This window comes from Muscardinus avellanarius, assembly GCF_963383645.1.
Source record: "Muscardinus avellanarius genome assembly, chromosome: 1".
Lineage (NCBI taxonomy): Eukaryota > Metazoa > Chordata > Mammalia > Rodentia > Gliridae > Muscardinus > Muscardinus avellanarius.
The window spans coordinates 40916344-40944201 of NC_137786.1; the positions used below are offsets into that span (position 1 = coordinate 40916344).

The 27858-nt window shown below is 38.0% G+C and overlaps 1 protein-coding gene across 4 annotated transcripts in view; it reads left to right on the top strand.

Moving 5' to 3' along the window:
- PARP8 (poly(ADP-ribose) polymerase family member 8) overlaps window positions 1–26164 on the top strand; it is a gene marked incomplete at both ends in the record, with an annotated part of 200498 nt that extends 174334 nt beyond the window's left edge. For all 4 annotated transcript variants that reach the window (XM_080700491.1, XM_080700492.1, XM_080700489.1 and 1 more), the window contains 9 exons: window positions 3158–3225; window positions 5495–5543; window positions 6646–6758; window positions 6980–7052; window positions 8292–8361; window positions 11871–11944; window positions 13724–13793; window positions 14651–14735; window positions 26062–26164. In XM_080700491.1, coding sequence (XP_080556617.1) covers window positions 3158–3225; window positions 5495–5543; window positions 6646–6758; window positions 6980–7052; window positions 8292–8361; window positions 11871–11944; window positions 13724–13793; window positions 14651–14735; window positions 26062–26164 — 705 coding nt within the window. The remainder of the gene's footprint in view (window positions 1–3157; window positions 3226–5494; window positions 5544–6645; window positions 6759–6979; window positions 7053–8291; window positions 8362–11870; window positions 11945–13723; window positions 13794–14650; window positions 14736–26061) is intronic.
- Window positions 26165–27858: the final 1694 nt, after the last annotated feature.

Consider the following 27858-nt stretch of genomic DNA (forward strand, 5'->3'; position numbering starts at 1 on the left):
AGGACCGCATAGGTTCTAAACCAGCCTCAGCTACTTAGTGAGACACTCAGAAACTTAGTGCGACCCTGTTTCCAAATAAATTATGAAATAGGTCTGGGAGTATAGCCTGGAGGTGGAAAGTCACTAGGTAGAAAACCACTGGGTTTCAGCCCCCAGTACCACACACACAAAAAAATTAAAATGCATCACTGTAAGTAGAAATTAGTCATAAAAAATGATAACATAAACTCAAGCTGTGTGTAACGCTTGCATCTGCACTATCGACAGCTGCCCCTGCACTAGGGACTGACTCCCTCCAGGGTTTGCTGAGCCCTGTTCATTTTCTCTGGAGAAGAGCTAGAGGATCTCCTGTCCCAGGTCTCACTAACCTTCTGCACTACGCTCATCCCATAAAGCATCGTCTGTATCTATATTTGAACAAATTGACCAAAAAGTCCACTTTTGCATTTACAACTTTGAGACTTGACTCTGTGTGTGTGTGTGTGTGTGTGTGTGTGTGTGTGTGTGTGTGTGTTACTGGGGATGGAAACTAGGGACTTTCTACCTCCAGGCTACACTCCCAGACCTATTGTATATTTTATTTGGAAACAGGGTCTTAAGCCAGATGAGGCTGGCTTCGAGCCTGTGCGATCCTCCTGTCTCAACCTCCCAAGTGCGGGGATTACAAGCATGCACCACCACACCCGGCTGAGACTTGACTCTTTTTATCATTATTTATTCATGTAATCAAATAGTCATATTCATCCAGAGTGAATGTGTCAGACCATGGTAAATAAAAGATCCTTTAATTTACAAATAATACTTGCTTAAAAACCACCATCCCTTTCCATTATTCATATTTTCTTCCTCCCTCCCTCGCTCCCTCCCTTCCTTCCTTCCTTCCTTTCTCTATTTCTCTCTCTTTCTTTCTTTCTCTCTTTCTTTCTTTCTTTCTTTCTTTCTTTCTTTCTTTCTTTCTTTCTTTCTTTCTTTCTTTCTTTCTTTCTTCTTTTGTGGTACTGGAGATTGAACCCAGGGGCATTCTACCTCCAAGCTATATATATCCCCAGCCCTATTTTATTCTTTTTTACTTTGAAACAGTCTCACTAAGTTGCTGAGGCTGGTCTTGATTTTCCTGTCTCAGCCTCTCAAGTACTGGGATTACAAGTGTGTACCACCATGTTTTTTAAAAAAAAATTTGAGGAAGGTCAGTTTATCAATTTTTTCCTTTTATAGATTGAGCTTTTTGGTATCATATCTAAACATTTTGTACTTCACCCTAGATGCCAAAGATTCCTTCTATCCTCCCTTCCTTGAACCCAGGGGTGTTCTAACTCTTAGCTACACCTTCAGCCCTATTTTGTTTTTTATTTTAAAACAGGTCTCCCCAAGTTGCTGAGGCTGGATTCAAACCTGCTATCCTCCTGTCTCAGATTCCCAAGTACCAGATTACAGGTGCATATCACTACATCCAGCTTCTTTTTTTCTATATCCATAACTTTATTATTTAAATTCTCTTTTTCTCTCTCGCTCACTCACTTTTTTCTGTTTATGGCTGAGGATTCAACCCAGGGACATTCTAACTCCATGCCTGACTCCCAGCCCTATTATTATTATTATTATTATTATTATTATTATTATTATTATTTTATATTTGTAGACAGGGTCTTGCTGAGTTGCTAAGGATCTCATTAAGTTGTGAGGTTGGATTCAAACCTGTGATCCTCCAGTCTCAGCCTCCGAAGTACTGGGATTACAGGATGACAGGCATGCACTACTATCCCCTGCTTGAATTCTTTTTCAAAAGTACATTTATTATTTGTATAAGGAAAGAAAGCAATAAAACGTATTTCTGCTGGGGAGGGGGCAAAAAGAACTTGATGCAGTATGTTACACAAAGTTAAACATTTTTAGTCATAAAAAAGAACTTTGGTATAAGGTATTTATACTATACCCTAGACCCAGTTCATTCTTGGATTTATAAATAGCTACAAACTCTGACTCTGGAACCAGCTCTCTGCCAAAAATTGCTTTCTTTCTTCTGGGTCATGTGTGAGCTATTTTAATAGGAGGCAATGTAGGCAATTGCGAGTCAGCCCAGGAAGTTAGAGCTCAGAGTTGTATAACTGGCTGGACAGCGATGTGGCCTGTGACCTTGGGCAAGTTGTTTAATTGTTTAGGGCCTCAGGGTGTTTGTTGCCAAGGTAGAAAGAGTCGTGAACACCACCTTTCAGATGGCTTCAGAGGGATGCTGTCAGGTTGTATTGCATCAAATTCTTTAAACCTTTACAATATATAAATATAACATTATACTGTCCTATTTTCTGAAATGTATTGCCCTATAGATAGGTCTCAATTGTCACAGAGAGGCTGCTCTCTGTTCTACACAATGGTTAATTGTTTGGGTAAATTCCATTTCACTTCTTTTCGTGGAGAAGTGTGGTTCTTATATAAATTGTGTCCAGTGTTTTCGTAGAAGGATCTCCACCTAAGCCTACCCCCTAGGTTATGAGCATAGGTTTGCTATATGATCACAAGGTTTGCTTTAATGGTAGTCATATCAAAAGTGGTCATTGTCAAAGAAAAGCATTACAGGACACTGTTTATATAGGTGGCAAGACAGCTTCTCTTTAGAGCTCTTCTGTCAGGGAAAGGCACCGACATAAACCAATTTCATCTTCACCTGAGAGAGACAAAGATGTTTCTAAAGGGAGAAGGCAGAAACCAAAGGGAGCTTTGCTGGTGTGGAAAAGTGGGAACAGAAAGAAGGGACTGGGGGAGCTGTGTGGAAGTGGAAAATTACAGAAGGTTCCACGTAGAGAATTACTGAAATGTTTTGTCAAGGAGAATTGGTACCATGCGAGTCTTGTGGTTTGGCAGAGATGCATTTTCTTGATCAGGACTTAAGGGAGTCTGGATGGGTTCACATTTAAGCCAAGTGCAGGGAGAAGTGGGACTGACATTTGCACGAGTCTCTTAAGACAGTGTTGGGCTGGTCCTTTGTGCCATGAAGTTCACAGTTCGCATCCTCTTGGGTAATAGCTGCTATTCCATGTCAAAGCCACTGATTTTCCATTTTAACTAGAGTAGGCATATCATTCAGTCTGTTTTTCCTTTTGTAAAAAAGGAAGATTGAACTTTAAAGAAAAATCAAGGAGTGTAATGACTTTTTTTTCAGGCACCATATCTGGAAATCAAGAAGCAGATGGATAAGCAGGACCCCCTCGCTCATCCCCTACTGCAATGGTATAAAATTTCAGTTTTCTTCTTATTGAAAACAGCATTTTTTTTTCCTACTGTGTACCTTAGGGAGGGAAAAAGCCTGTTTTATAAGCCCTGCAATGCTACAATTCCAGAAGCCTATGAGACCTGGTGATTTTACAATCCTAGAGTCCTTAGTGAATCTCACTTTAATTAAAACTTGTACATCACAAGGGGAAGAAAATGCTGCCATACACACTACCAGGGGTAATCAGCGCATCTGACAGCAGTGTGTCTTCAGTCTTAAAAGATGCGGTTAACTAGATTACGTGATTTTGGTTCATTTAATTTTCTAGTTCGGTGAGGATCAAGTGATAAAACTCACTGTTTTAATCCTGTTGGCTGATAATGTTGAAATCTGTTTTGTATATTTGCTTCTTAGCAAGGGCAGTGTTGTAAACGTGATTCACTCTTTGCTTGGGCACTGCTGAAGATGCACGATTTCAGTGTGAGCCTGGTGAGGGGCAGAACATTAGCTGGGCCTGCGTTCTGGAAGCAGGGCTAGACTGAGGAGAGGGGGCCTTGGAACTCACCTTGCTACCATACCTCTTCAAATAATTTTCTCTCTTTTTTTTCTTTTACAAAATGAAGACAGTAGGATTTATACGTGTTTTCTGTATGTGTCTCTTTGAAATCACTTTGAAACCTCCAGGCATATGAGATTTACCATTATTAACACGTAGTAATAGAAATGTAAGAATTTTAGAGATTAATCTAGATGAACTCAATCCGTGTTACAACCAGGAAGTATTTAAGAAAAAAATAGATGTTGACAAAGGAAAAATACTCTAACCCCCTCAAGATTCTGATTGTAATGCATACTTAATTTAGTCTTTTAAAACCCTGATAAAAACGAGGTATAGAAACCTTTCTTCTTTGTATTTGTTATGATCTATTCTCAACATTTTGACACATTTAAGAAAAATAACATTTCTTAGGCTTTTAAGTTTTCTCATTATTATGCTCAAAATAAAAATCTCAAATATCTAACTGTATTCTATTCCCCCTCCAAAATCAACCTGGCTGTTAACTTTTAGTGGTTTGTGATCATTTTTTTCCAGCCTGTTACTCATTCTTCCTTCAGGAAGAAGAAAATCTACCAACATACCTTACTTCAATTTTTCCTAACTTATTATTTTATTATATACCAAAAAACATAAAGCAATTTGTTCTTTCAGATACTGGAATTAATTTTTTATCTGGTTCTATGTCTGAGTATGTTGACTTTTTTATTTATTTATTTATTTATTTATTTATTTATTATTTATATTTTGTGGTACTGAGGGTGGAACCCGGGGGCTTTTCTACCTCTGGGCTACACTCCCAGAACTATTTTAATACTTTATTTGGAAACAGGGTCTTACTAAGTTTCTGAGAGCCTCACTAAGTAGCTGAGGCTGGCTTCGAACCTGTGCGATCCTCCTGTCTCTGCCTTCCAAGCACTGGGATTACAAGCGTGCGCCAAGATGCCCGGCTTGCCTTTTATATATAAGCTATTGTACATATGAGCTCCGAGAGATGATGCTCCTAGGCAGTGTAGAGAGGAGGGGAAGAAGCAGGTACATGAATTAACCACCAATGGTTTTATAGGTTATTTGACAGTACTCTTTTATACTCTTTTTTTTTTTTTTTTTTTTTTTTTTTGGTGGTACTGGGGTTCCTGGAAGCCCTTCTTCCTCCGGGCTATACTCCCAGACCTATTTTATATTTTTGAAACAGGGTCTCTTACGCCAGCACGGCTGGCTTCGAACCTGCGCGATCCTCCTGTCTCCGCCTCCCAAGCGCGGGGATTACAAGCGTGCGCCACCACGCCCGGCTTATACTCTTATTATTTAGTATAGGAAGAGTCAAGAGTTAGATGTATACCGTACATGCACAGATTGCTTGAGCATTACTCCCTGCATGCCACCCGGCTTCCCTTCCTTCCTCCCCATTTGAAGTGCTGCATATCTAGCCATGTTCATTTTTGCTGATGTTTGAAGTTGTACTTCTTTAAAAACTTTATTTTCGTATGTTTTAAGGAACTACTTCCCGGTGTGTTCTCTCAGGTTGAAATACCTTTTTTGTTGTTGTAGTTGTTACGTGTGCTCTTTAAATTGCTGTAGAAAGCAAACCTAAATTATATAATTAAATGAAATTATTACCATACTAGTTTATGGCGCAGCAATGATTAGTTTTAACCACCGGCCAACCTAGAAGAAAATCTTTAAGTATTTGACATATATTTGTGACTGACTGATCATTTTAATTTCAGGGTTATTTCAAGTAATAGGTCACATATTGTGAAACTGCCAGTTAACAGGGTAAGTTGTTTCTTCCCATTTGCACACAGAGCTGGGTTAGAGTACTTCACTGGGGGATCATGAGCCCTATGGTTTGTAGGCGGCCCCTCCACAAGTGGAGATAGACCCAGGTTGACTTTAATTCTTCAGTTTGAAATTGCCATGTATACACTAGCTCCAAACCTTTTTAGAAGACCTAATTTGAATCCAGCCTTCTGCCTTGACCTTTTAAATCAATATAAACATCAATATGAGATAATGTAGTCATTCTACAAGTGATAGAAAAGGATTATCTGGAGATTGATCAGAGGAAAGTTAGTGTGTTCTTTAATCATTGTCAATTTCATGTTGGCACATTCTACCTTCCCACACCTTAAAAGATGCCATCTCCAGGTAACTTAATTATCAGCCCAGTACGTTTAAAAAACAGTGGTTCTTAAAACTGCAAATGGACCCTGGTTTCAGTTTTGATCAGCACCTGAGAATAGAATCTAAAACATCTGTTTCTCTGTCTATAAATCTCCAACTGTGAGATTCCTCTGTCTTCTATCCCTGCATAAGTATAGTCCTGGGTGCAAGGAAAACAACTAGAAATTTTTTGTTAAGTAATTAATCCAAAGCTTGTTTTTCTTTACATTTGAATGTAGGCAGTTTTTAGTCTTATAAATACATGACAATAAAGCCTAATTTTTGCAGTTTTAAAAAGTTGAATTTACTTCTTTCTCCTTAGGAAACTCCAGAATACTTCTTCAGTTGAAAAGTGTACCCTAGATGAATTCAATAATAAAGTCTTAAAAGAAATATAACTATGAATGCAGATTTTCTTATACAAAATTGCCATAATACGTGTTTGAGATCTAAATATAAAATGACTTTGATTTATCTGTTTGCTATTCTTTTCCCATTAACCTAAAGAATTATCACTTGTATCAACAATTTAGTGAGATTTATCACTTAAGCAGTTTTTAAAGGCATTTTATGAATTAGCCTTTTAATGTATTTAATATAAAATTAATACATTTTGAAACTGGGTAACTCTTAAATCATTAAAAATTGGAATGTTATCAGCCTCATTACATGTTAAATTTGACTCGCTTTCATTTATTGCTATTTTAAATGACAGCAACTGAAGTTTATGCATACTCCCCATCAATTCCTGCTTCTCAGCAGTCCACCAGCCAAAGAATCCAATTTTAGAGCTGCTAAAAAACTCTTTGGAAGCACCTTCGCATTTCAGTGAGTATGACTGACTGTTCATGGGGGTTGATTCACCCAGTCTTCCAGAAACGTGTGGAGAAGAAGAGAGTGTCTTTCAGTAGTTGGCTATTAATGTGAAATAGTCAACTATGTATTACTGGACTTGCAAACATAGAACTTTCAGAAGCATCATGAGTTATTATACTCTGACCACTTAAAAAAAAAAAACATTGATTTTCTGGTTTTCTTTTTTTCTTTAGTGGCTCACACATTGAAAACTGGCACTCCATCCTGAGGAATGGGCTGGTTGTTGCTTCGAATACACGGCTGCAGGTAAAGTTTCTAGATGCCTTAATAAGATCCCATTATTCTTCAGTACTGAGGTTTGCTAAGGAATCCTGTTTTTGGTGTTTTTTTTTTTTTTTTAACCTGGAAAATGGAGAACATATGAGCTTTAAAACATTGTATGGGATTTCTACTGAGCCTAGATGCATTTTCCCAAAAAATCTTAAAACAAAATTTATCCATACCCAATGAAAAGAAGAATGAGTTCCCTGTGAGAAAACAGTACAAGTCACACTTTAAACATAAGTAGAAAAAAAAATTCTCATCAGAGAGTAGAACTATACCAACATTCTGTTAGACCAGAATATTTTCTTTGAGTACTATGCCTCAGTGTGAATCCTTTTAGAGAAGAAAGTGTAGAAAGAGGCCAAGTGGAGATCAGAAACCATGGAGCTAATACTGCATTTCAGCCTCCGGGACAGTGCCTAGTATTAGCAGGCTGTTGCAGGCAAGGAGGCTGTGTGTCCTCTTCTTCATCCTTTATGTCCGTCCTCTTGCACAGTTACCTCAGTCTCAATACAGCTGAATTTTTTTATCTTTCGACATATGAACACGAGGAAATGAGACATTCAACCCAGTCACCTGAGCGGGATGTCTCAGTACAACAACATTTGAGGCAATGCAGTTAAACATAAATGGACATAAAAATGCATATTTAATGAATTAGTATTCAGTACATACATGGAGGGTATAAGGGCCCTGGAACAGATAATAAGAGAGAATTAACTGTTCTGAGTCTAATTATTCTTTCAACCAGTTGAGGAGGTTCAGTTAATGAAACTTATAACTTGAAAATTTTTGAGGAAGGTAAGAGTAGGATGACAGCTTGTCTTATAGAATGACAACCGAGTAGTCATTTTGTTTAGATACCAGCATGCAAGTGCCTTCCTGTGTATTTTATAGATGGCTTAGTTTTTAGACTTCTAGATTCATTAAAATGGAAGCCAACTCGAGTACTTTATAACAAGTGACCCTTTGTCACTGGTGGAGTGGACGCCCTTGATCAAGGCTCTCTGTCCTCTGGCTATCATTTTTCATTTACCAGCCCACTCTGAAGTACAAGCATATTAGCACTAGTTTCCAGTTAGGCCTTGGAATAGGAACAGTGTTCATTTTTCTAAGAGTTAATGTTTTAACATGAAACTGATTACCTTTTTTATGAAATATAACATTTAAACTACTGACCGTACTGACCTCTCCCTCCCACCCCATGTCTTCTTATTTTAGCTCCACGGTGCAATGTATGGCAGTGGAATCTATCTTAGTCCAATGTCAAGTATATCATTTGGTTACTCAGGTAATCCTGCATTTCGTTTGTAACTCTGAATTATATTAAGTTCATACTTCTTGTTTTATATATTAAGCATGACTGTCAATTGACATTTATTAGATGTATTTGTATTAAATTCATTTGACAAGAGGTAGAAGCAGAAACAAAGCTTAGATAACAGCTTCTTGCTAATATTTTGATGAAATAATGGGGAAGACTTTGATTTTTGCCTGGTAAATTAAAAATGTGGAAAGATTGGTTACCAGATGGTTAGCATGGATCATCTTTGTGTGGTAGAATTTGTGAAGATTGCTTCCTTGGAATTTTTTTAATTTAAGTACAAAGTGATTATGCTCATTTGGAAAGAGTCTCAAATTACATAGGATTTTTGAAGTAACATATGAAAATTTCTGTCTTTTCCTACCACCTCAGTGTTTGATGTATTTTTCTTCACCCTTCTAAATAATGCTCTCCCACTCTAATACCTGCACAGGTAGTTGGTTTTGGTTTTGGTTTCTGTGTGTGTATGTGTGTGTGTGTGTGTGTGTGTGTGTGTGTGTGTGTGTGTGTTTTATGACATCACATTGTACAGTTTCAGGAGATGTTCATATCGTGCTTGAAATGGTAAGTCTTAATATTCCTGTGTTATAGGAAAGGCTACTTTGATAATTCTAAAAACTAGGTAAGCATTAACTAGGCCTGCCTGTCTTATTTACCAAGATTTATGCTCTTTCAACCATAGTCAAGTTGTTTCTAACTGTTGGAAGAGTTGAACTAGACTACTGAAAACTAGATTTTTAATTATAAATATTAAGAGAACAACAATGATAAAAATGCATGACAATGCTGATGGAAAAAATTTCAAAACAATAAATGTTACACGGTAAACAAAAAGGGAAAACTATGCCATAAAAAATTAAGACGGTGCATATGTACAGATAATTATTCAAGTAACTACTGCTCTGTAGCAAACTACCCTATGTTTGGACTGAAACAACAAGTTTACTGTGTTCATAGATTCAATAGGTCAGGAATTGGACCTAGGGTTATCCACTGAGTGGTACTGAGTTGGTGGGTAGACTGTGCTACCAGGCACAATAGCCTCACTCACGGGCCAGGTGTCTTGTCAGGAATGAGCTGAGCCTGACACCTCAAGCTGCTGCATGTGACCTGTCTAGTGCCATGACCCAGGGCAGTGGGGTTTCTGACCTCAGTTTTCTAGGTGTCCTCATAGCATCAGGTAGAACTTAGCCTTTTTTGACCTAGTTTCAGTTACATTGTTAAAGTAGTCACCAGCCTTTGGTACTCAAGATTTGTGCCATTGGACATGGCCTTTAGGTGGAAGAGTAGCAAGTCGCAATAGAGCAGAGCGATCTTTGAAATACAATATGCCAAAACAACCTGGGGGGGGGAACGCCACACAAATGTACGTTACTAGAGATAGGAAATAAAGAAGTTTAAAGGAAAGCACAATTAAAATCAGACTCTTATTTTTACGAACACAGTACAAAACTAAAAGCTAAAATAATTAAAGAAATGTATCCTCAGCATAGATAATAAGAAACACAAGAAATGATCCAATATTGTGACCTTATTGTTTTTTATACTAGTGTATATTTTCCTTAGATGGGTTCATGGGAAGGATTGAAAGAAGGTACCAACTGTGGTAATAAATGTAAAATTTTGTCTGTGTATGTGTGCATTTGTCTTAGAGAGTTCATACCTTTTTTCAATTTTTTGAAGGGTATGTGATCTGATGAAAAATGTTTGGGGGTATAGCTGAACGGTAAAACACTTGCCTGCCAGGCGTGGTGGCGCGCGCTTGTAATCCCCGTGCTTGGGACGAGGAGACAGGAGGATAGCGCAGGTTCAAAGTCAGCCTCGCTGGCTTAAGAGACCCTGTTGCCAAATAAAATGTAAAATAGGTCTGGGAGTGCATCCCAGAGGTAAAAGGGTTCCATCCCCAGGACACACACACACACACACACACAAAAAAAAATAACCCAAACCAAAACAAACAAACAAAAAACACTTGCCTAGCATGTGTGAGGCCCTAGGTGCAATCTCTAGAACCAGATGTACACACACAAAGTAAGAATCATACTGTAAGATGAAGTAGCTTCTGTAGTTAGCTTTGAGGGCTGAAACAGTAGGGGTTTGAGAGTGACAGAGCCCCTGCATGTAATAGCAGCTGCTTTCCCTCAGACTCTCATGTCTGAAATGCTAGGCCTGAGCCCATCATCTTTGCATGTTTTGGACGGAGCCAGATTTGGAAGGGTTGGATAAATAAATATATTTGCAAACTGATAAATAGGCTTTTTCCTTCTCATTAAACCAGTTGTTAAAACATTAGCAAGAAAAGCCAACATATATCTTAAATGTCCGGTATGAAAGTAGATGGGTTTTTTTCTAATTAAGTCTAGACATAAATCTACCTATTCTAAAACAGATATATATATATATATATATATATCTGTTTTAGAATATATATATATATTGGTTCTGTTTTTCTAAAACAATTATTATAATAAGAAATCATGGCATTAGTAGATTAAGACTTGGGACTGTCAGAGAAATAAATACATAAATAAATAAATAAATAAATACAAAAAGCCTTGTTTTTAATCAGGAGAAATGGGAGATTCTACACTGAATCACACATATATCAATACTTTACTCCAGTGGATGGCACTGATGTTGATTGATTGATGAAAAGTAGTCTCTCACATGAATGACAACGGAGTCAATATGGGAGCCGGGGAGGCTAAGGAGGAGGGAGAGATATCTATTCCTGCTGTACTTCCACTAACATCTTATTTTTTATTGAGGGTTATAACCAAAACATTATAAGAAATTATTAATCACAGGAAATAGTAGAGCAATCATGGGGTGAGTCAGAGAATAACACCAAGGTAGTCACAGATGAATCAGGGAAGGAACGGGTAAACAAGAAAACCAATCAGGACCTTTGCTTATCATGAAGGGTCCCTAGTTATCAGTCCCATTTGGTCCTTGGAAACTTTTCTGTGTGCCAACAGTTTTCACTTGTGTGGGCAGTGTGTGCTCTTCCCAAAGCCAGACCGAGGTGACCTCAAAGCGGATGACTAACAGTGCTCCCAACCCTTCACAAAGCTGCAGTGTGAATATGTAGTTTTCCAATGTTGCTCATATTTCCCACTCTTTATCTTCTTCTGCTAACCAGATAAGAATGAAAGTTACCTCAGCCTTTAAAACTAGGTCTTAAGGATTTTCTAATTATATTCATTCTTTCATTTTCTGTTCCTGCTTTTTTTTTTTTTTTTAATAAGAAAACGAACAGGAGATTCCTGTTTCCAAACTAAACTCTTTAAGGACCTCTCAGTCCCACTGGCTATCCAGCCCCAGTTCTGGGGCACAGCCCTTGGGGCTCCCGGGTGACCATCTCTGGCCTGATGTGATCAGACCTTTGCCCAGGGAAAAGCTTTGTGGCATACTTTGTACTTTGAGCCACATCACACAACATTGCTCCTAAATTATTGCTTTGCTGATGTTTTCAGGGATGAATAAGAAGCAGAAGGTGTCAGCCAAGGACGAGCCAGCTTCAAGCAGTAAAAGCAGCAATGCATCCCAGGTGCTGTGGCAACTCCAGTGACTGCATGTGATTCGCGAACTGTGGCCTCGTTAGCCAGCAGGATTTAAATGAATACTCAGGCTTATTAAGTCTGCAAAAATTAACTTATGTGGGCATTACTCATAAAACTCACCCCACAATGTAATAAGTAGATTGCCTATATATAAACATTATTTAGCAACTATTTATTGATCTCCCCTGTAGAGGCTTTCTTGGGCCATAGGAGATAGTGATAACCAAAAAACAGGCAGATATTCCAAACCTCTTTGATCCTGTATTCTACAGAGGGGATATTAAAAAAAAAAAAAACATAGATGGTATTAAAAGGGAAAAAAAAGTCAAGAAGCAGAGATACTTAATGCTACGGTGTAGAAGAGGGAACTAGAGATACTGCTAAATGGGACGGTCAGTGGAGGATGTTCCAAGAAGGTGACAGACTTATAGGTGAGGAGTATCCAGGCCATGCAGTTCTTTGGAAAACACAGCATTCCAGGCAGAGAAGAGAATAAAATCAAGTCTCATGTTTCAGAGAAAACAGGTATAAGCTGGGAAAATTTTAAATCTGTGTTACATCATGAATACTGTGACTTTTAAGATTTTTTGTTTGTTTGTTTGTTTTGGCAGTACTGGGGATGGAACCCAGGGGCATTCTACCTCTGAACTACACTCCTAGCCTTAGTGGGTTTTATTTATTTATTTATTTTTATTTGTTTATTTTTATTTGTTTATTTTTGTGCATCTGGAGATGGAAGCCAAGGGCATTTTACCTCCTAGCTACATCCCCTACCCTATTTTATTACTCTTTATTTTGAAACGGGGTCTCATTAAGTAACTGAGGCTATCTGCAAACTGCAATCCTCCAGTCTCAGCCTCCTGAATGCTGGGATTACAAGTGTGCACCACCACGCCCGGCTCCTTTATTCTTTATTTTGAAATAGGGTCTTACTAAATCTTGGAGGGCTTCACTAAGTAGCTGAGGCTGGTCATGAACCTGTGATCCTTCTGTGTAAGCCTTCCAAGTACTGGGATTACGAGCATGTGCCATGATGCTCAGCTTGTGATTTTAAGTTTTAAAACAACAACGACCTATAGCTAATCTAATATCTGAAAGAAAAAGCAAAAACATCCTGGCTTTTGACCCTCTGTGGCTTAGTAAATGATAATATAAAAATGAGTTGTTATTAGACAGATAATCTAAAATAATTTCTTTTAATATTTGAAAACATCATGCAAATTTAATGTTGTTTACCTTGAATCAACATGCATGGCATCCAATAAAAATAAATTTGAATTCTAATTATATGTTTCAAAATTACTACACTAAGTTATCATTGTTTTAGTTTATTTATCTTTTGAGTAATTTAATAATGATATGTACAGGAATTAAAGGATACAACAAAAATAGCTGGATATAAGAAAATACAAACAAGCTGGTCATGGTGGTGCACACTTGTAATCCCAGCATTTAGGAGGCTGAGGCAGGAGGATCGCGGTTCATGGACAGCCTGAGCTACTTAGTGAGGCCCTTTGCAACTCAGTGAGACCCTGTTTCAGTATAAAGAATAAAAAAAAAATTGGGTGGGGGTGTAGCTAGAGAGAATGCCCCTGGATTTCATCTCTATTACCACACACAAAAAAAAGAAAATACAACATATTGATACTAATCTAGAGAGTCTCCCCCCTCCAAGCCAATTTACTATTATTTAAATATGAATAATTTTTTCATTAGAGTGACTGCCCCATTTTTTGCTCTAATTTTTCAATTGTTTTGGAATTTAGTCACAGAAAAAAGGACAGCAATCTCAGTTCCTGCAAAGCCGTAACTTAAAATGCATAGCCTTATGTGAAGGTAAGTTTCTTGGTATTGGTTCTCTATCTTATCTATATTTAAGAGACCCAAGACATTTACAGAGAGCATATGATAGAGGAGGGAAAGCATCATTCCTTATGACCATCTCAAAGGAAGGGCAAAGAGAAAACGAGTAGAATAAAGATCATAAAGGTTAAAACCAAATTGCAGAATTGGCAAGAATTCAGACATTGCTGTATTCCTGGCAAATATTTCAAAACAGTATTATATCTTTCTGATCAAGTCATGCTTATCTCTTTTGTTCATTTTCTGCCTTCCTCTCTAAGTTGTTATTTGAAAGTATGATTCAATGAAAATCTTGAAAATAGAGCCAAACATTGAGAAAATAGGCAAATAGGTCTTTTGCTCCTACATTGAAATTATACTTTTAATTCTGAACTTAGGACAGAAACATTGATAGGTAATTTACAAGATCATATACATTTTTTTCTGTTTGAAGAATTGGCTTTGGTTAAATATTCATTTTTTTTCTTCTTGTGTTAGTAGTTTCAGTAGCCGTTGTCAACCATGTTTTAAGTTTTCAACACTTAAGAGTTCTATAGGACACTTAAGTTGCAGTCTACAGAGTTCCAAAGTCAGGACCTATTTGTTTTTTATCATATTTGTATGATTTGCTTTTTGTTATGCCAGTGATCATTCAAGTGGTAAAGTTGTTAAATGACCTGTCATTGTTTTTGTTTACATTTCTTGATGACTAGCAAAGTTAAACCCTCTTCACATCTGTTTGTGTATGTATTTTTGCTTTTCTATTTCAAAGAGAAGGCATATAGTAACATGAGATGGACTAGGATTCCTTTAGAATAAAACAATTCCTTGATTTTATCTTTCACTTACAGTGATCACCTCACCTGACCTGCACAAACATGGAGAAATATGGGTTGTCCCAAACACGGATCATGTCTGCACACGGTTCTTTTTTGTGTAAGTGCAAATGTTTGTGAAGTTTGTGTCACTGCTTTCACAGATGAGGTAGTAGTGATCGAATGTGATCAAATTGATTATGTAAACAAATTTAAATGTGAACAAATATCATTATGATGATAATTTTGAAAAAAAAGCTTAAAAAATCTGGCACGTGCGCTCGTGTGTGTGTGTGTGTGTGTGTGTGTGTGTGTGTGTGTTTGTGTGTGTGTGTGTGTGTGTGTGTGTCTTAGTTACTGGGAATTGAATGAACCCAGGGACATTTTACCTCTGAGTTATACTCCCAGATTAATTTTTTTTATTTTTTAAATTTTTGAAACAGTCTCACTTAGTTGTAGAGGGCCTCATGATGTTGCCGAGGCTGGCCTCAAGCTGGCAATCCTCCTATCTTAGTGTCCTAGCACTGGGATTATAGGTGTGGGCCACTGTGCCTAGTATCTGGCTGGTCTTTAGGCCAAGCCAAAGTGAGGAATCAAGATAGTTTCCATGTATTGTATGTCCATAGTGTCCTGTGCCTTCAGCATTTGATGCATTAACTTGCTGACAGATTGTTTCCAATGAAGCTTTTCTGAACTGCCTCAGTTTCCTTTGGATGCCATGAAAACTTTTAACTTAACTTGTGATACATATTTACTGACTGTATTTTCTTTCGGTGGTGAGGCAGCAGTGTGTACAGTGGAAGAATCCTGCTTTGGATCAGGCAGTTTAGATCTGAGCTCAGCACAAATTAGTGAAGGTGACATTCATCGAGTCATATAACCTCTCAAAGATTGATCAGTAAAATAAGAATAACATACGTACTTAGATATCAGGCCCAAGAACAAATAGAAGTGTAGTTTTATGCAGAAACATAAGGCTGGTATAGTAACATATCTAATAGCCTAGGATCATGCATCTCCATGTCCAAAAGGATAACAAGAAAAAGCAGACCTATTAGTAATCCCCATAGGCAAAACCTACTATAGCTGAAGGACAGTGGAATGCAAGGTTGGAGTCCATGCACTAAGCTTCTTGGGACCAAATATAGGCAGAAAGGGGGCCAAGGAGACAAGAAAGCTCCTAGGGAGGCTATTTGCAAACACTAACTTTTAAGGTTATTATGTGGATTAACTTAACCGCAGTACAGTTCTCTACTATAAAGGCTCATTAAATGTATTTTCCCTCTTCTTTCTTGGCTATCTTAGTTCTTTTTCTCTGATAGAAGATTGACCTTCTGAAACGAAAACCCATAATCATAAAATTATTTTATTGTGTGACCAGAAAATTTTGTCAGAAAAGTAACCCCGGGGTACTTTCATCTAACCTGTTCCTTTATCATTGTGCAAAAATTCAGATTTATTGCACAAAATAAACAACCTTATGTGTACAAGTAAGCAGTGTCATTGTTGAAGTTTTCCATGAATTGCACATAAAACTTATCTGTGGGGACACACATGAAAAGGTGAGAAAAGTATTTCTCTGATCATTAAAAAAAAAAAGTAAAGAAATACCAGATGAAGAATAGAGACAACACTTTGTGCACACATTCAGATACTTTCCAAAGAGAATGGAGGAAAAAATTATTTTAAGATTGTTTCACCATTAGAAGTTTCTCTGCACCCTTAGAAGAGAAGAGACTATTAAGGAAAACCCATCAAAGGGAGAATCCATTCACGAATTAATGTATATTCTAATTACAACTCTCAGTTTCTTTTTTTTATAAAAGGTGTGATCACAGAGTTATTGTGGTATGCCTCCCATATAAGTAGTAACAGCTAGGAAAAGAATAAATCGATGAGAACAAAGTGAGTTATCAAGCAGAAACTCAATTTCTACTCATTTTAAATTTGTATTTATTTAATATTACCCTATCCCTGATGTTTGAAGATTTGCCTGATGACTAGCATGTAAGTTAATATGGTTTTCTTTTAAATCTATAATAGGTGAAAATATTAAATACTATAATAACTTCAATGCTACCCTGATTTCCCAAAGCTCTGAAAGTAATTAAACAGTCATTTACTATCCTAATCACATTCTTTACAATAATTATGCAACACAGAATGAGGAAAGAAAAAAAAACCTAAGGGAAAAGTTTGGGGGAATAAAATGCCATATCAATAGAAATTGAAAATAAGATGTAAAGGAATATCTCAGGAAAAAAATTAGAGAATGAGAAATTTGAAAAAAAAATCTCATTGGTAAATTCCAAAGTGAGTAAATTTAATTAAATATAAATGTTCCCGGCAAAATGTAGTAATTCAAATGTTATGAGCAGACAAGGTTCCAGCTAATAGCTAACATCTAGAAATTGTTAGCAAAGTTTGAGCCCATCCATAATATTGGGAAATGTGTCCAAGGACAGTAAGGTCCATGGGTACAAATGGCAGAGCTGTTTTCCAGTGGAACAGAAGATGGGCTTTAGCTCCAGGACTGTGAAAACTAAATGTACCTGTCATGGTACAACAGAACATTTTGTTGAAATAACAACAAAAATGTTTTTTCACCATGGATGAAGGGTCTAGAGATGGAAACTTACTATTGTTATTTACCATAATTAGGTTAAAACAACAAAACTTGAGATAAAGTAATCGACAACTTGGCAGTTGATAATCGGTGGCCATGGGCTGTCCGTCCCTCAGCTGCCTGCCAACCAAGAAGGGGTTCAGAACCAGGTGGATCGCATATTTGACGTGGCAGCCTACAACTTCAATACTTTACTGTTTCCTTGATACTAGGGCTGGTGGACCCACCAATGAGTTGCTTCCATATTTTGACTGTTGAATAAGTTGAGGGTGTTTATCCCCTCCTATTTCTCAGTTTATCTTAGGAAAGTAGGACTGAGCATTTTCAGGTCTTAAGATCAAGCAGATCTCAGTACTAAATAAATTTTAGGAATTCCTCTTTAAAATCTATTTTACCGCCGGGCGTGGTGGCGCACGCTTGTAATCCCCACGCTTGGGAGGCGGAGACAGGAGGATCGCGCAGGTTCAAAGTCAGCCTCACTGGCTTAAGAGACCCTGTTTCCAGATAAATAATAAAATAGGTCTGGGAGTGTAGCCCGGAGGTAGAAGGGTTCCATCCCCAGTAACACTTAAAAAAAAATGTATTTTACCTTTTTAGATATAGTTCAGCTGCCTCTTCTTTCACAAAACTCCTGGTCAAAAGCATAATCCTTCTTGGTGCTCCCGTGGCTTAGGACAGAACATCCATTTAAATTCAGTTTATTCCTCCACAAAGCCATAAATTCCTGAAGCGAAGATTCCTTTCTGTGTCTCTTTCTCTCCTGTGTTGCCTGCAGTGCCTAGCACAGCACCTGATGCACGGTTGCTTGCCAATAAATCTTTAATAAGTTAACAAAAGCAGAGGTAAAAAATGAAAGTCATAGTGTGGGTTATGTTGGTTTTAATTGGGTCTAGACAAGTTCAAAATATATCTAAATAGGCAGGTGCAAGAAAAAAAAAATAAGAACAGTATAGTGACCATTAAGTAAAATAAGAGTTTGGTTCTTACTTTTGAGGTGTGTGTGTGTGTGTGTGTGTGTGTGTGTGTGTGTGTGTGTTTCCAGAACTGGGATATGAACTGGGGATTCTACCACAAAACCATGCCGCCAGCCCTTTTTTTTTTTTATTTTGGATAAAATAGAGTCTAAGTTACCATGTTCTGGCCTCTAGCCTGTGATTCTCCTCTCTCAGCCTCCTGGGATTTATAGGCATGTGCTACCACGCTTGGCAAAATACAATTTATTTTTAACCATGAATTTACAGGAGTTCTGTTGTATATAACATGAGGAAAAAACTTTATTATAGGTAGAAGACAGAGCATCTTGTCATTGCTTAGTGAAAGCACTTCTGTATGACATCAGAACTACTGATATCCAGACACTTTGTAGTAAATCCAATTTCTCTGTATTCAACCCAGATCTCTTTCCAAGATTTAACCCGTCACGTCACTACCCTGCTTAAAAGTCTTTAGCAGCTGTTAACTCCGTTAGATGGAGTCCAGGCCCCTTTACTTACCAGCCTATTTCTCGGCCCCTCGTTCTTCTTTGTACTGATGGACCTTACATCAAGAAGCAGCAGCCCCAGCCTCCTGGCCCAACATTGTCTCACCTGAGGATGTCGGGCTTCGAGCTCTGAACTATATGCTGGGACTTTCACACTGCGGCTCCTACACTCTCTAAGAAGCTGGGACTCCCTCTCCCACTCCTCCTCATACCCACTCATCTCATTCCCACGCTTCACCTTCTAGCTCATGTCTTTCCTGCTTTCAGAAACTTGACTCTGATGTTAGCTACGCTGTGTGAACTGTGTAATGCCCTGGGCATGTTTCTGTTGTTGAAGTATTCATTTCTATTATTTGATCTTCCTGTGGCCAGTGAGACTGTAGCTCCATTATCTTTGGATGCCTAGCACCGTGCCTAGCAGATAGGAAGGAATGAATGAAATGCCTACGTTTTAACTGCTTGATGACTATTTCCTCTCTACAAACCTGCCAGTACCTTAAAATCAATCCCTACAAAGTGGAAACCATTATTTAAATCCCCCAAGCAACTCCGCAGCTTCCCCAATCTATGCAGTCATTTCATACGTGAAAAGACTGGGAACCTGAGCTGTAGTTTCCGAGTCTTTCTCACTGCTCATTATATTCGTCAGTTCCCAGGTTGAACTTTGCACGATTTTCTCTCATCAATACTTTTATTTCCATGGATTTATCATTGTCTCCCCCAGAGTACATCAAAAGGTTACGTGTTGTTCTTCCTGTTTCTGATTTAATCACCCTCAGCTTATCCATTTTGTCCAATGGCACATTTATTAAATATTACCACTGCACTAGTGATGCCTACTCAATATTTAGAAATTGAAGACATGCAAAAAAGGGAGAAAAATCAATGCACAGGATCCCATTTTAGAGTTAACTACCACTACTTCTGCTGTAGAGCCTACTTTTCTTTGTATATAAATTACAAGATCAAACTCTTTATACCCTGCTTGTTTTCCTAAAGCAATGCTTTGAGCCTTCATTGCCATGGTAGTTATTAAATATAAGAAGTGGCATTTTGCAGTATAGAGCCCATTCTTCTACACTCACCTATACAAACCACCTGTCAAATGAAATTACTGTCTAAGCTATGGTGGATTTTTTTTCCCCAAGCACTTTCTTAACACGAACTAGCAGTTCTTTTTCCCACTGCAGTGTTTTGCTCTGTCAGTCCAACTGACCATCCTTCTCACCACTGAGGCCAGAGTTATTACCTATTTTTCTTTTTTCTTTTCTTTGCCATGCTCAAGACTTTACCCAGGGGTTCACATGTTAGGCAAGGGCTCTGCCACTGGGCTACATTCCCAGCACCTGACTTTCAAAGCAAACTCACACATGGTCTGTGTGTGTGTGTGTGTGTGTTACTGGGGATGGAACCCAGGGGCTTTCTACCTTCGAGCTACACTCCCAGACCTTATTTTATATTTTATTTGGAAACAGGATCTTCCTAAGTTGCTGAGAGCCCCACTAAGTAGCTGAGGCCAGCTTTGAACCTGCATGATCCTCCTGTCTCAGCTTCCCAAGTACTGGGATTACAAGCGTGTGCCACCACGCTCAGCTCGTACTTGGTCTTTTCTTGTGATGGCTTTGCTGACCTCCAACTCAGAAATGCAATCTGTCTTTCCTCTTCATTTTCCTCACTAGCTTTGTATGCTTTGGGCTGCTTTTCCCTATCGAGTAAACTTTTTTCTTCCTCTTGTAAAGTACAAATTCTTCCTGTGTGTGGGAATTTTATATTATGGCCTGTATAGAAGCACTTTACACTTTTCTTTTTCTACTGGGCATGGAATCCAGGGGGCATTCTACCTCAGAGCTACACTTTCAGCTCTTTTATTTTTATTTTGAAACAAGATCTCACTAAATTGCAGATGTCCTCACCAAGTTACTGAATCTGGCTGCGAACTTGTGGTTCTGATCTCAGCCTCCCAAGGACTGGGATTAGAAGCATGCACCACCATACCCCACTACTTAGGTTAAATGAAAGCGCCAACTGGTTACATAATGAGCTTATATGTGGACTGTGAAGTAGACAGTATGCCTTAACAGTAGATTTCTTATGGAAACTTTGAACCCAAGTGGGTATCATTTCAGATCACATATAAAGCTCTTTATTACTGATGGAAAAACAGTACCAGGATTTGTGATTTACAGTGACAAATTTATGTTTGAAAATAAATGTTGATGCCTTTAAAAAAAATTTTAACCGTGAAATTTCCTAACATACCTAAGAGATTTCTGGAAATCTAAATTCCATCTATCATCTTATCTCTTTTTTTGGTACTGGGGATTGAACCTAGGGACATTTTTTTTGTCCAAGCTACACCCCTCATCCTTTCCATTTTATTTATATAATAATTAAATAATATATTTAATTTTTTTCTTCCGGTACTGGGAATGGAACCCAGGGACATTCTACCTCCAAGCTATATCACCAGCCTTAGTTTTATTCTTTATTTTGAAATAGGGTCTCACTAAGTTAAGGAGGGCCTCACTAAGTGGCCGAGGCTGGCCGTGAACCTGAGATTCTCCTGTCTCGGCCTTCTAAGTACTGGGATTACAAGTATGTGCCACCACACTCGGGTTTATTTTATATTTTGAGACATGATCTTGCTAAGTGGCTGAGGACCTTGCTAAATTCCTGAGGCTGGCCAGTAACCTATGATCCTCCTATCACAGCCTCCCAAGTACTAGGGTTACATGTGTGTGCCACAACACTTGACTCTGTAATACTTATTTTAAGCAAGTCTTTTCTTTTCTCTGCCTTTTCCTTCCTTTCATCCCCCAACCCCCTCTTCCTTCCTTCCTTCCTTCCTTTCACACTAAGAATTGTTCCCAGGGGTTCCACACCTCTGAACTATACTCCCGGCACAACTTTATTTTTTATTGTGAAGCAGGATCTCATGTTGCTGCAGCGTGCTAACCTTGACTTTTCAATCTTCCTGTCTTATCCTCCTCAGTATTTAAATTACAAGTGTGTACCACCATGCCCAGCTTTATTTTTTTTATTTTATTTTATTTTATTTATTTTTGGTGGTACTGGGGTTCCTGGAAGCCCTTCTACCACCGGGCTACGCTCCCAGACCTATTTTATATTTTTGAAACAGGGTCTCTTACGCCAGCACGGCTGGCTTCGAACCTGCGCGATCCTCCTGTCTCCGCCTCCCAAGCGCGGGGATTACAAGCGTGCGCCACCACGCCCGGCGACCAGCTTTATTTTTTAATTAAACTTTTAGTAATCTTTTTATACTCCTGAAAATATACTTTTGTCCCTTTTTTATGTTTTATAGAAGAAGTATATCATCTTCCTACTGATCTCATACTTGTTCTAAAATTTTGTTGCTCTCTGGACATGAATGAACTTTATTGTTACCTTAACAGTCTAATGTTTGCCCTCACTGTAATAACACTCTAACCCCAATAATGACTTATATAGCTAAGCTACATAAGTTGCCCAAAATAAATTACCATTTGTTTTTCCTGAAAGCCTTTGGCCAATTTTTTCCTCTGATTCACAGCCACTGTCATAGATGCCTTCACCCAATTCTCACTCTCCTCTGATCTCACTTTTGCTCTGCTCACTCTCCTCCCTGGGTTCTCTAAGTTATTCTAGTTTATTCCAATGACATGAGTCTTGTCCCTTCTTCATTCATTTCTAATGCTTCTTTAGTGTTGGTGGACATGGCAGTATTTTGCGGAGAGGAATTTTGTGTTTGTATTATGCAAGGCTGGATATTGCCAGTGATGTAGATTCTGTTCTGTGAGGGAGAGGTCATTTTCTATCTCTTTAGCTGGATAGACAATAGGTCTTTTAGGAAAGGCTAAAAGGATAAGTGTAGAGACAGAGACCAGTTAAAATGTTATAATAATAGTTTGGGTCACTTTTTCTCACCACAAAAAGAAGTCTTTGATATTGTGTCGTAGAAAAAATAACTAGTATTCTGTAGTGAAGTCAATATTCTCTGTTTTGACATCATTTAAAGTGGCAGTTTAGATAGCTGAAATTAATGTTGAAACCCACTAGTTATACACAACCTGCAGGTTCAAAAACACTCATTTAGATGAAGGATAATGAAGCCCTAAACAAAGATCCCAGCATCAGGTGGAGAGAAGATGTTACTGGAAATTTAAACTAAGAAAATGGAAGCAAGATAACTTGGTGATGGTTGGATTTAGACATAAGCAAGAGCCAAGAGTGAGAAAGACCGGGTTGATGAAGTTTTAGGCATTAGTCTGTGAGTGAGAGTTAATTTTGGATGAGACCGCAAGAACTGAGGGAGCAAGATTAAGAATTAGTCATCAGCCAGACGTAGTGGCGTACGCTTGTAATCCCAGTACTTGGGAGACTGAGACAAGACGATTGCGGTTTGTGGCCAGCCTCAGCTAATACTTAGAGAGGCCCTTTGCAACTCAGTGAGGCCCTGTTTCAAAATAAAGAATAAAAAAATAGGGCTGGGAGCCGGGCATGGTGGCGCATGCTTGTAATCCCAGCATTTGGGAGGCTGAGACCGGAGGATTGCAGTTCGTGGACAGCCTCAGCTACTTAGTGAGGCTCTTTGTAACTCAGTGAGACCCTGTTTCAAAATAAAGAATAAAAAATAGGGCTGGGGGTGTCGCTCAGAGGCCAAATGCCCCTGGGTTCCATCCCCAGATCTGAAAAAAAAAATAGGGCTGGTGATGTAGCTCAGAGGTAGAATGCCTCTGGGTTCAATCCCTGGTACAACCAAAAAAAAAAAAAAAAAAAGGATAATCAGAGGCTTGTGAGATAATGGTGAAATGCTTCACAAAAAAAATAAAGCAATGAGAAAGTCTCTAAAACTCATCACTGAGGAGCCCCGCAACTTTATTCAGTGCTTAACAGTAGAACAGTAGGAGCAGAAGAGAAACTACAGTAGATCTGGGCAAAAAAGGAAAGATAGCGTGATTTGCAGACAGATCTTATTTGGGGTCAACTTTAAAGTGCAGAAACTTGAGATGGTAGTGCAGACACTTGGTAACAGTGAAGTTGGGCTTATCTTACTCATAAATATTGTGCTCAGATACATAGGATGTGGTAGGTATGTTAACTGTATTAAAAATGAGATAGAGATCAAGCAGACCTAAGCTGAAAATTTTAGTTACATGGGCCATAACTTGACATTGGAAAGCCAAAAAGAAATAAACATTTCTGAGACTTGCTGCTCTTTCCTTTCAGCGTGGCTTTTTCTATGTTCGACACTTATTGTGTTGGTCACTTGTTTTGCATAAACTAAGCCCTAGAGGAAGCCAGTTTGATTTTCTTGGTAAAACACTATTATCAACCTAAGGTTGCCTCCTCAAGCCAGATTGCCTCTCCTCCTTCTGTTTAGAGATGTGGATGGCTTAGCTTTTACCCTCGGTCCAGTGGCCAGCAGGACCTGTACAAAACTAAGCTGGCATTTTACTTGCTCAGTAAAATATACCTTACACATAACTGGAAAAAGCAGTGGATAATTTTAACAACTCTAAATTGTTTTATTTAACATGTTTTCTGGTTCTTCTGTTTTTGTGTTGTTACTGGGGATTGAACTCAGGCATTTTACCAGTGAACTGTACCCTGGCCCTGGTGTTGTTGTTGTTTGTTTGTTTTTTATACAAGATCTGGCTCTAAGTTGCTAAATTGCTGAGACTAGTTTCAAACCTGTGATCCTCCTGTTTCAGCCTCCCAGCTACTGGGATTGCTGGCATATAACACCATGCCCAGCTTGTTTTCTGGTTCTTAACAGTGCACTTGCTGTTTGATCTCCAGAGAAAATATTGACCCCTGGGGGCTATGTACTACTTATTTCATTCTTTATCTTATTCTTTACCTTCAGTAATATTTTACTATGAGATTTTTTATATATATACATTCATACACACACTCATATGCACATCAAGGGAGAGAGATGTTTGGAGGGTCTCTTAAACAACAAACTTTGTATGTTAAAAATTAATCAAGTTGCCGGGCATGGTAGCGCACGCTTGTAATCCCCGTGCTTGGGAGGCTGAGACAGGAGGATAGCACAGGTTCAAAGCCAGCCTCAGCTACTTAGTGAGGTTCTCAGCAACTTAGTGAGACCCTGTTTCCAAATAACATATAAAATAGGTCTGGGAGTATAGCCTGGAGTTAGAAAGTCCCTGGGTTCCTCCCCAGTACCACCAGAAAAAAAAAAAAATGAAGTTGACCAATAGCCATAGATTATAGAGTTCAGGAGTTTAGACTTGGTACAAATGGAATTATCACTTGATGTTTATGCGGTGGTTATGTAAGGAGCTATCTCATCACTCTCTGCCATCCATTTCATTTTCTTACATTGAGCTATCTCAGGAGAATTTAAGTATGGTGAGGAAAAGACAATGGCATGCATTAATCTTCTTTGAGAAACTGCTTATGCTTTTGGTTATCTATTTTGCAGTAATTACCACTTCTCTTAACGCTTCTGTCTTGAAGCCATTTTTATGCAGTAAAATTAATTCATCACCTATTTCAGCCTGCATATTATCATGAAAGTTTGGAAACTCATTCTTTGGGAATTCATTGCCCAAATATATTTGATAAAGTGAATTTTCTAAAACGTAATTATTTTTTCTGTAAAACTTGACAATTGCTGTCTTTTAATACCCTGCCTTCCTTTTTGCTCCTAAGCTAAACTTAGCAGGCTTGCATCCTTTTGTGAAGTAGCAATCTACATAAGACTAGGTTATGTTCATAATCAAAGTCAGACCAAGGTCTGACCAAGGTCAGATCTAAGTCAGACCAAGCAAAGCAATCAAGCAGTGATAAGAAAAACGTGCAGAACTAATTATAGCAGAGTAGACATTGCTGGATAATAACTAGAAGATGGACATGGCTAAGAAGCAGTGTAAGAAGTGAAGAAGGTGTCGCCAATCAGAAGAGACATAAATGTGAAATAGGAGAGGAGTTAAGAGGTTTAGGGCCAAAGGAACATAATCCTAAAGCTGGCATATCTTTTTGTCCTCGGCATCATAACAACATCTTTGGGAGAAGCTGGCACTGCCAAGACACGGGGGCCCTTCTTGCAACTCAGGCAGAACTTTATGTGGGGATGAATGAGTCAAAATTAAAATGAAAGGAAAGAATAAAGCAAGGCATGGCATGGAATAGCAGGTTACTCTGTGCTTAGTCATGACAACACATTATTAAATACAACAGAAACATAGCTGCATTCTTTGCTCTCAATTCCCATAGGCTGTTTTCTAGGTACCGGATAGCAGCATGTTGGTTGACGCCGTTATACACACTGCCATCTTTTTAAATGTTTTCATGTTTCTGTGTTTTCTGTTTTAGCTATGAAGATGGTCAAGTGGGAGATGCAAATATTAACACACAAGAAGGAGGCATTCACAAAGAGATCCTCCGAGTAATTGGTAATCAAACTGCTACTGGTTAAAGGACCATCATTTAATTAACCTGATTTGAAAGCCTTCCTCGTGTTCAAAGCTGGATTTTGAACTGAAGAAGATGATAAAATAATTTATTGTTATTATAAACAAAAATTAACCCTTTGAATACTGATTTTTTTTCTTAGTATTTCTAAGTATCTCATTAAATACCTTAAATGGTATAAAATTTATCAATTGTAGGGGTCTGGAATCTAGTAATAAAATTACAACAGCACTAAAACTGAAGTTTGGGTTGCGTACACAATAAACGGATTGAAAAAACAGTTTTGTGCTGATATTTTTATATTCAATTCTTTTATTGGACATTTGGTATTATATTCCTACATTTTAGGTTATGGAAATAGAATTGAGAACATTTTATAATGGCATCTAAATCTAACAGATACTTTGCAATAAGTATAATGTTCGCACACACTGATGCGCTGTATACTTAGTTGTATGAGCATTCAAATGTTTTGGGGTGGGATATTGCCTATTCTTCTGTTTTTCCTTATTAAAAAACACAATTAGATCCTAGAAGCAGTGTTTTGCCCAAAAGAATGTAAATACATATCTGTAGATTCATGCGTCAAGATGTGTGCTTGTACATATGTGTGTGTATTCACACATATGTATTTTGACAACAGATGGCATAGCTTTGCCTTCCTATCTTCATTCAGTGGAAAGAAAATAATATTCAATGAGCAGTAAATCTGGACGTAAACCAAGCTATGAGCCAGATTTTACTCATTCACAAAACATATTTGCAGCAATTTTTCTATTGCTTAAAGAAGTGTCTCATTGATTAAAATTTTAAAAATTACCTAAAGTTCATAATTTGGGGAACATTGGTGCCCTGTTGGATGGACTGAATCTATACCGAAATGATCATATGTTTAAAAGAAAGGCCTTGGAATTGAAAGAAACCATGTATATTTTTTATTTCTTACAATGGAACATTTAAAACCTTTCTTTATATCACAACCAGCATTTTTATATTTGTTCATCTAATACCTCTACTTATTTTTTTCATATTGAGAAAGAAGACAAACTTTGAAGCTTCTTTTATATTAAAAGAACACAAAAAGGTTTCTAGAGAACAATAACACCAGCACTCAGCATTTCCCTGTGCTCATCAAAATCCCGTTTGTTTCTTTGAGTGTTAGAGTTCTTATTCATTTCGAGTTTTAACTGACACTGTTTATTTTCCTACAAGATGTCTTTGGAATCAGGCCATTCATGAAAGCAGTTTAATTAGTGAGTCTGCCATTCCATTCAGACCCTGAATCAAGGCTCATCTCTGATTTAAATTGATGTAAAAACAAAAAATACAAATGTATAGTTATTTGAAAGTATGATGTGATAAGTTCTGTGTTTTTTCCCTTTGTCTGGCATAAAAGGTGAGAAGAAGATCAGAAACATTGTAAAGAGTTCACAGTATAGGAAATATTTACTAATCATTTGCTATTCTTATACTGTAAATAATTGCTATGCCACTTGTTTCTGAAAAAAAATATATATATACTTGAAGAAGTTGGGGTACAAATCATTTTGATAGTTTCTGTTTTAAAATATTGATTGATTTGTGCCTCTGAACTCAGGGCCAGGCTGAGGTGTAATGTTACCATGGTAGCATAAATTGAGTGTTCTCTGACCAGTTATTTGAAGACTTTGGAGCAAGAGGACCACTTCTTTCTGCCAG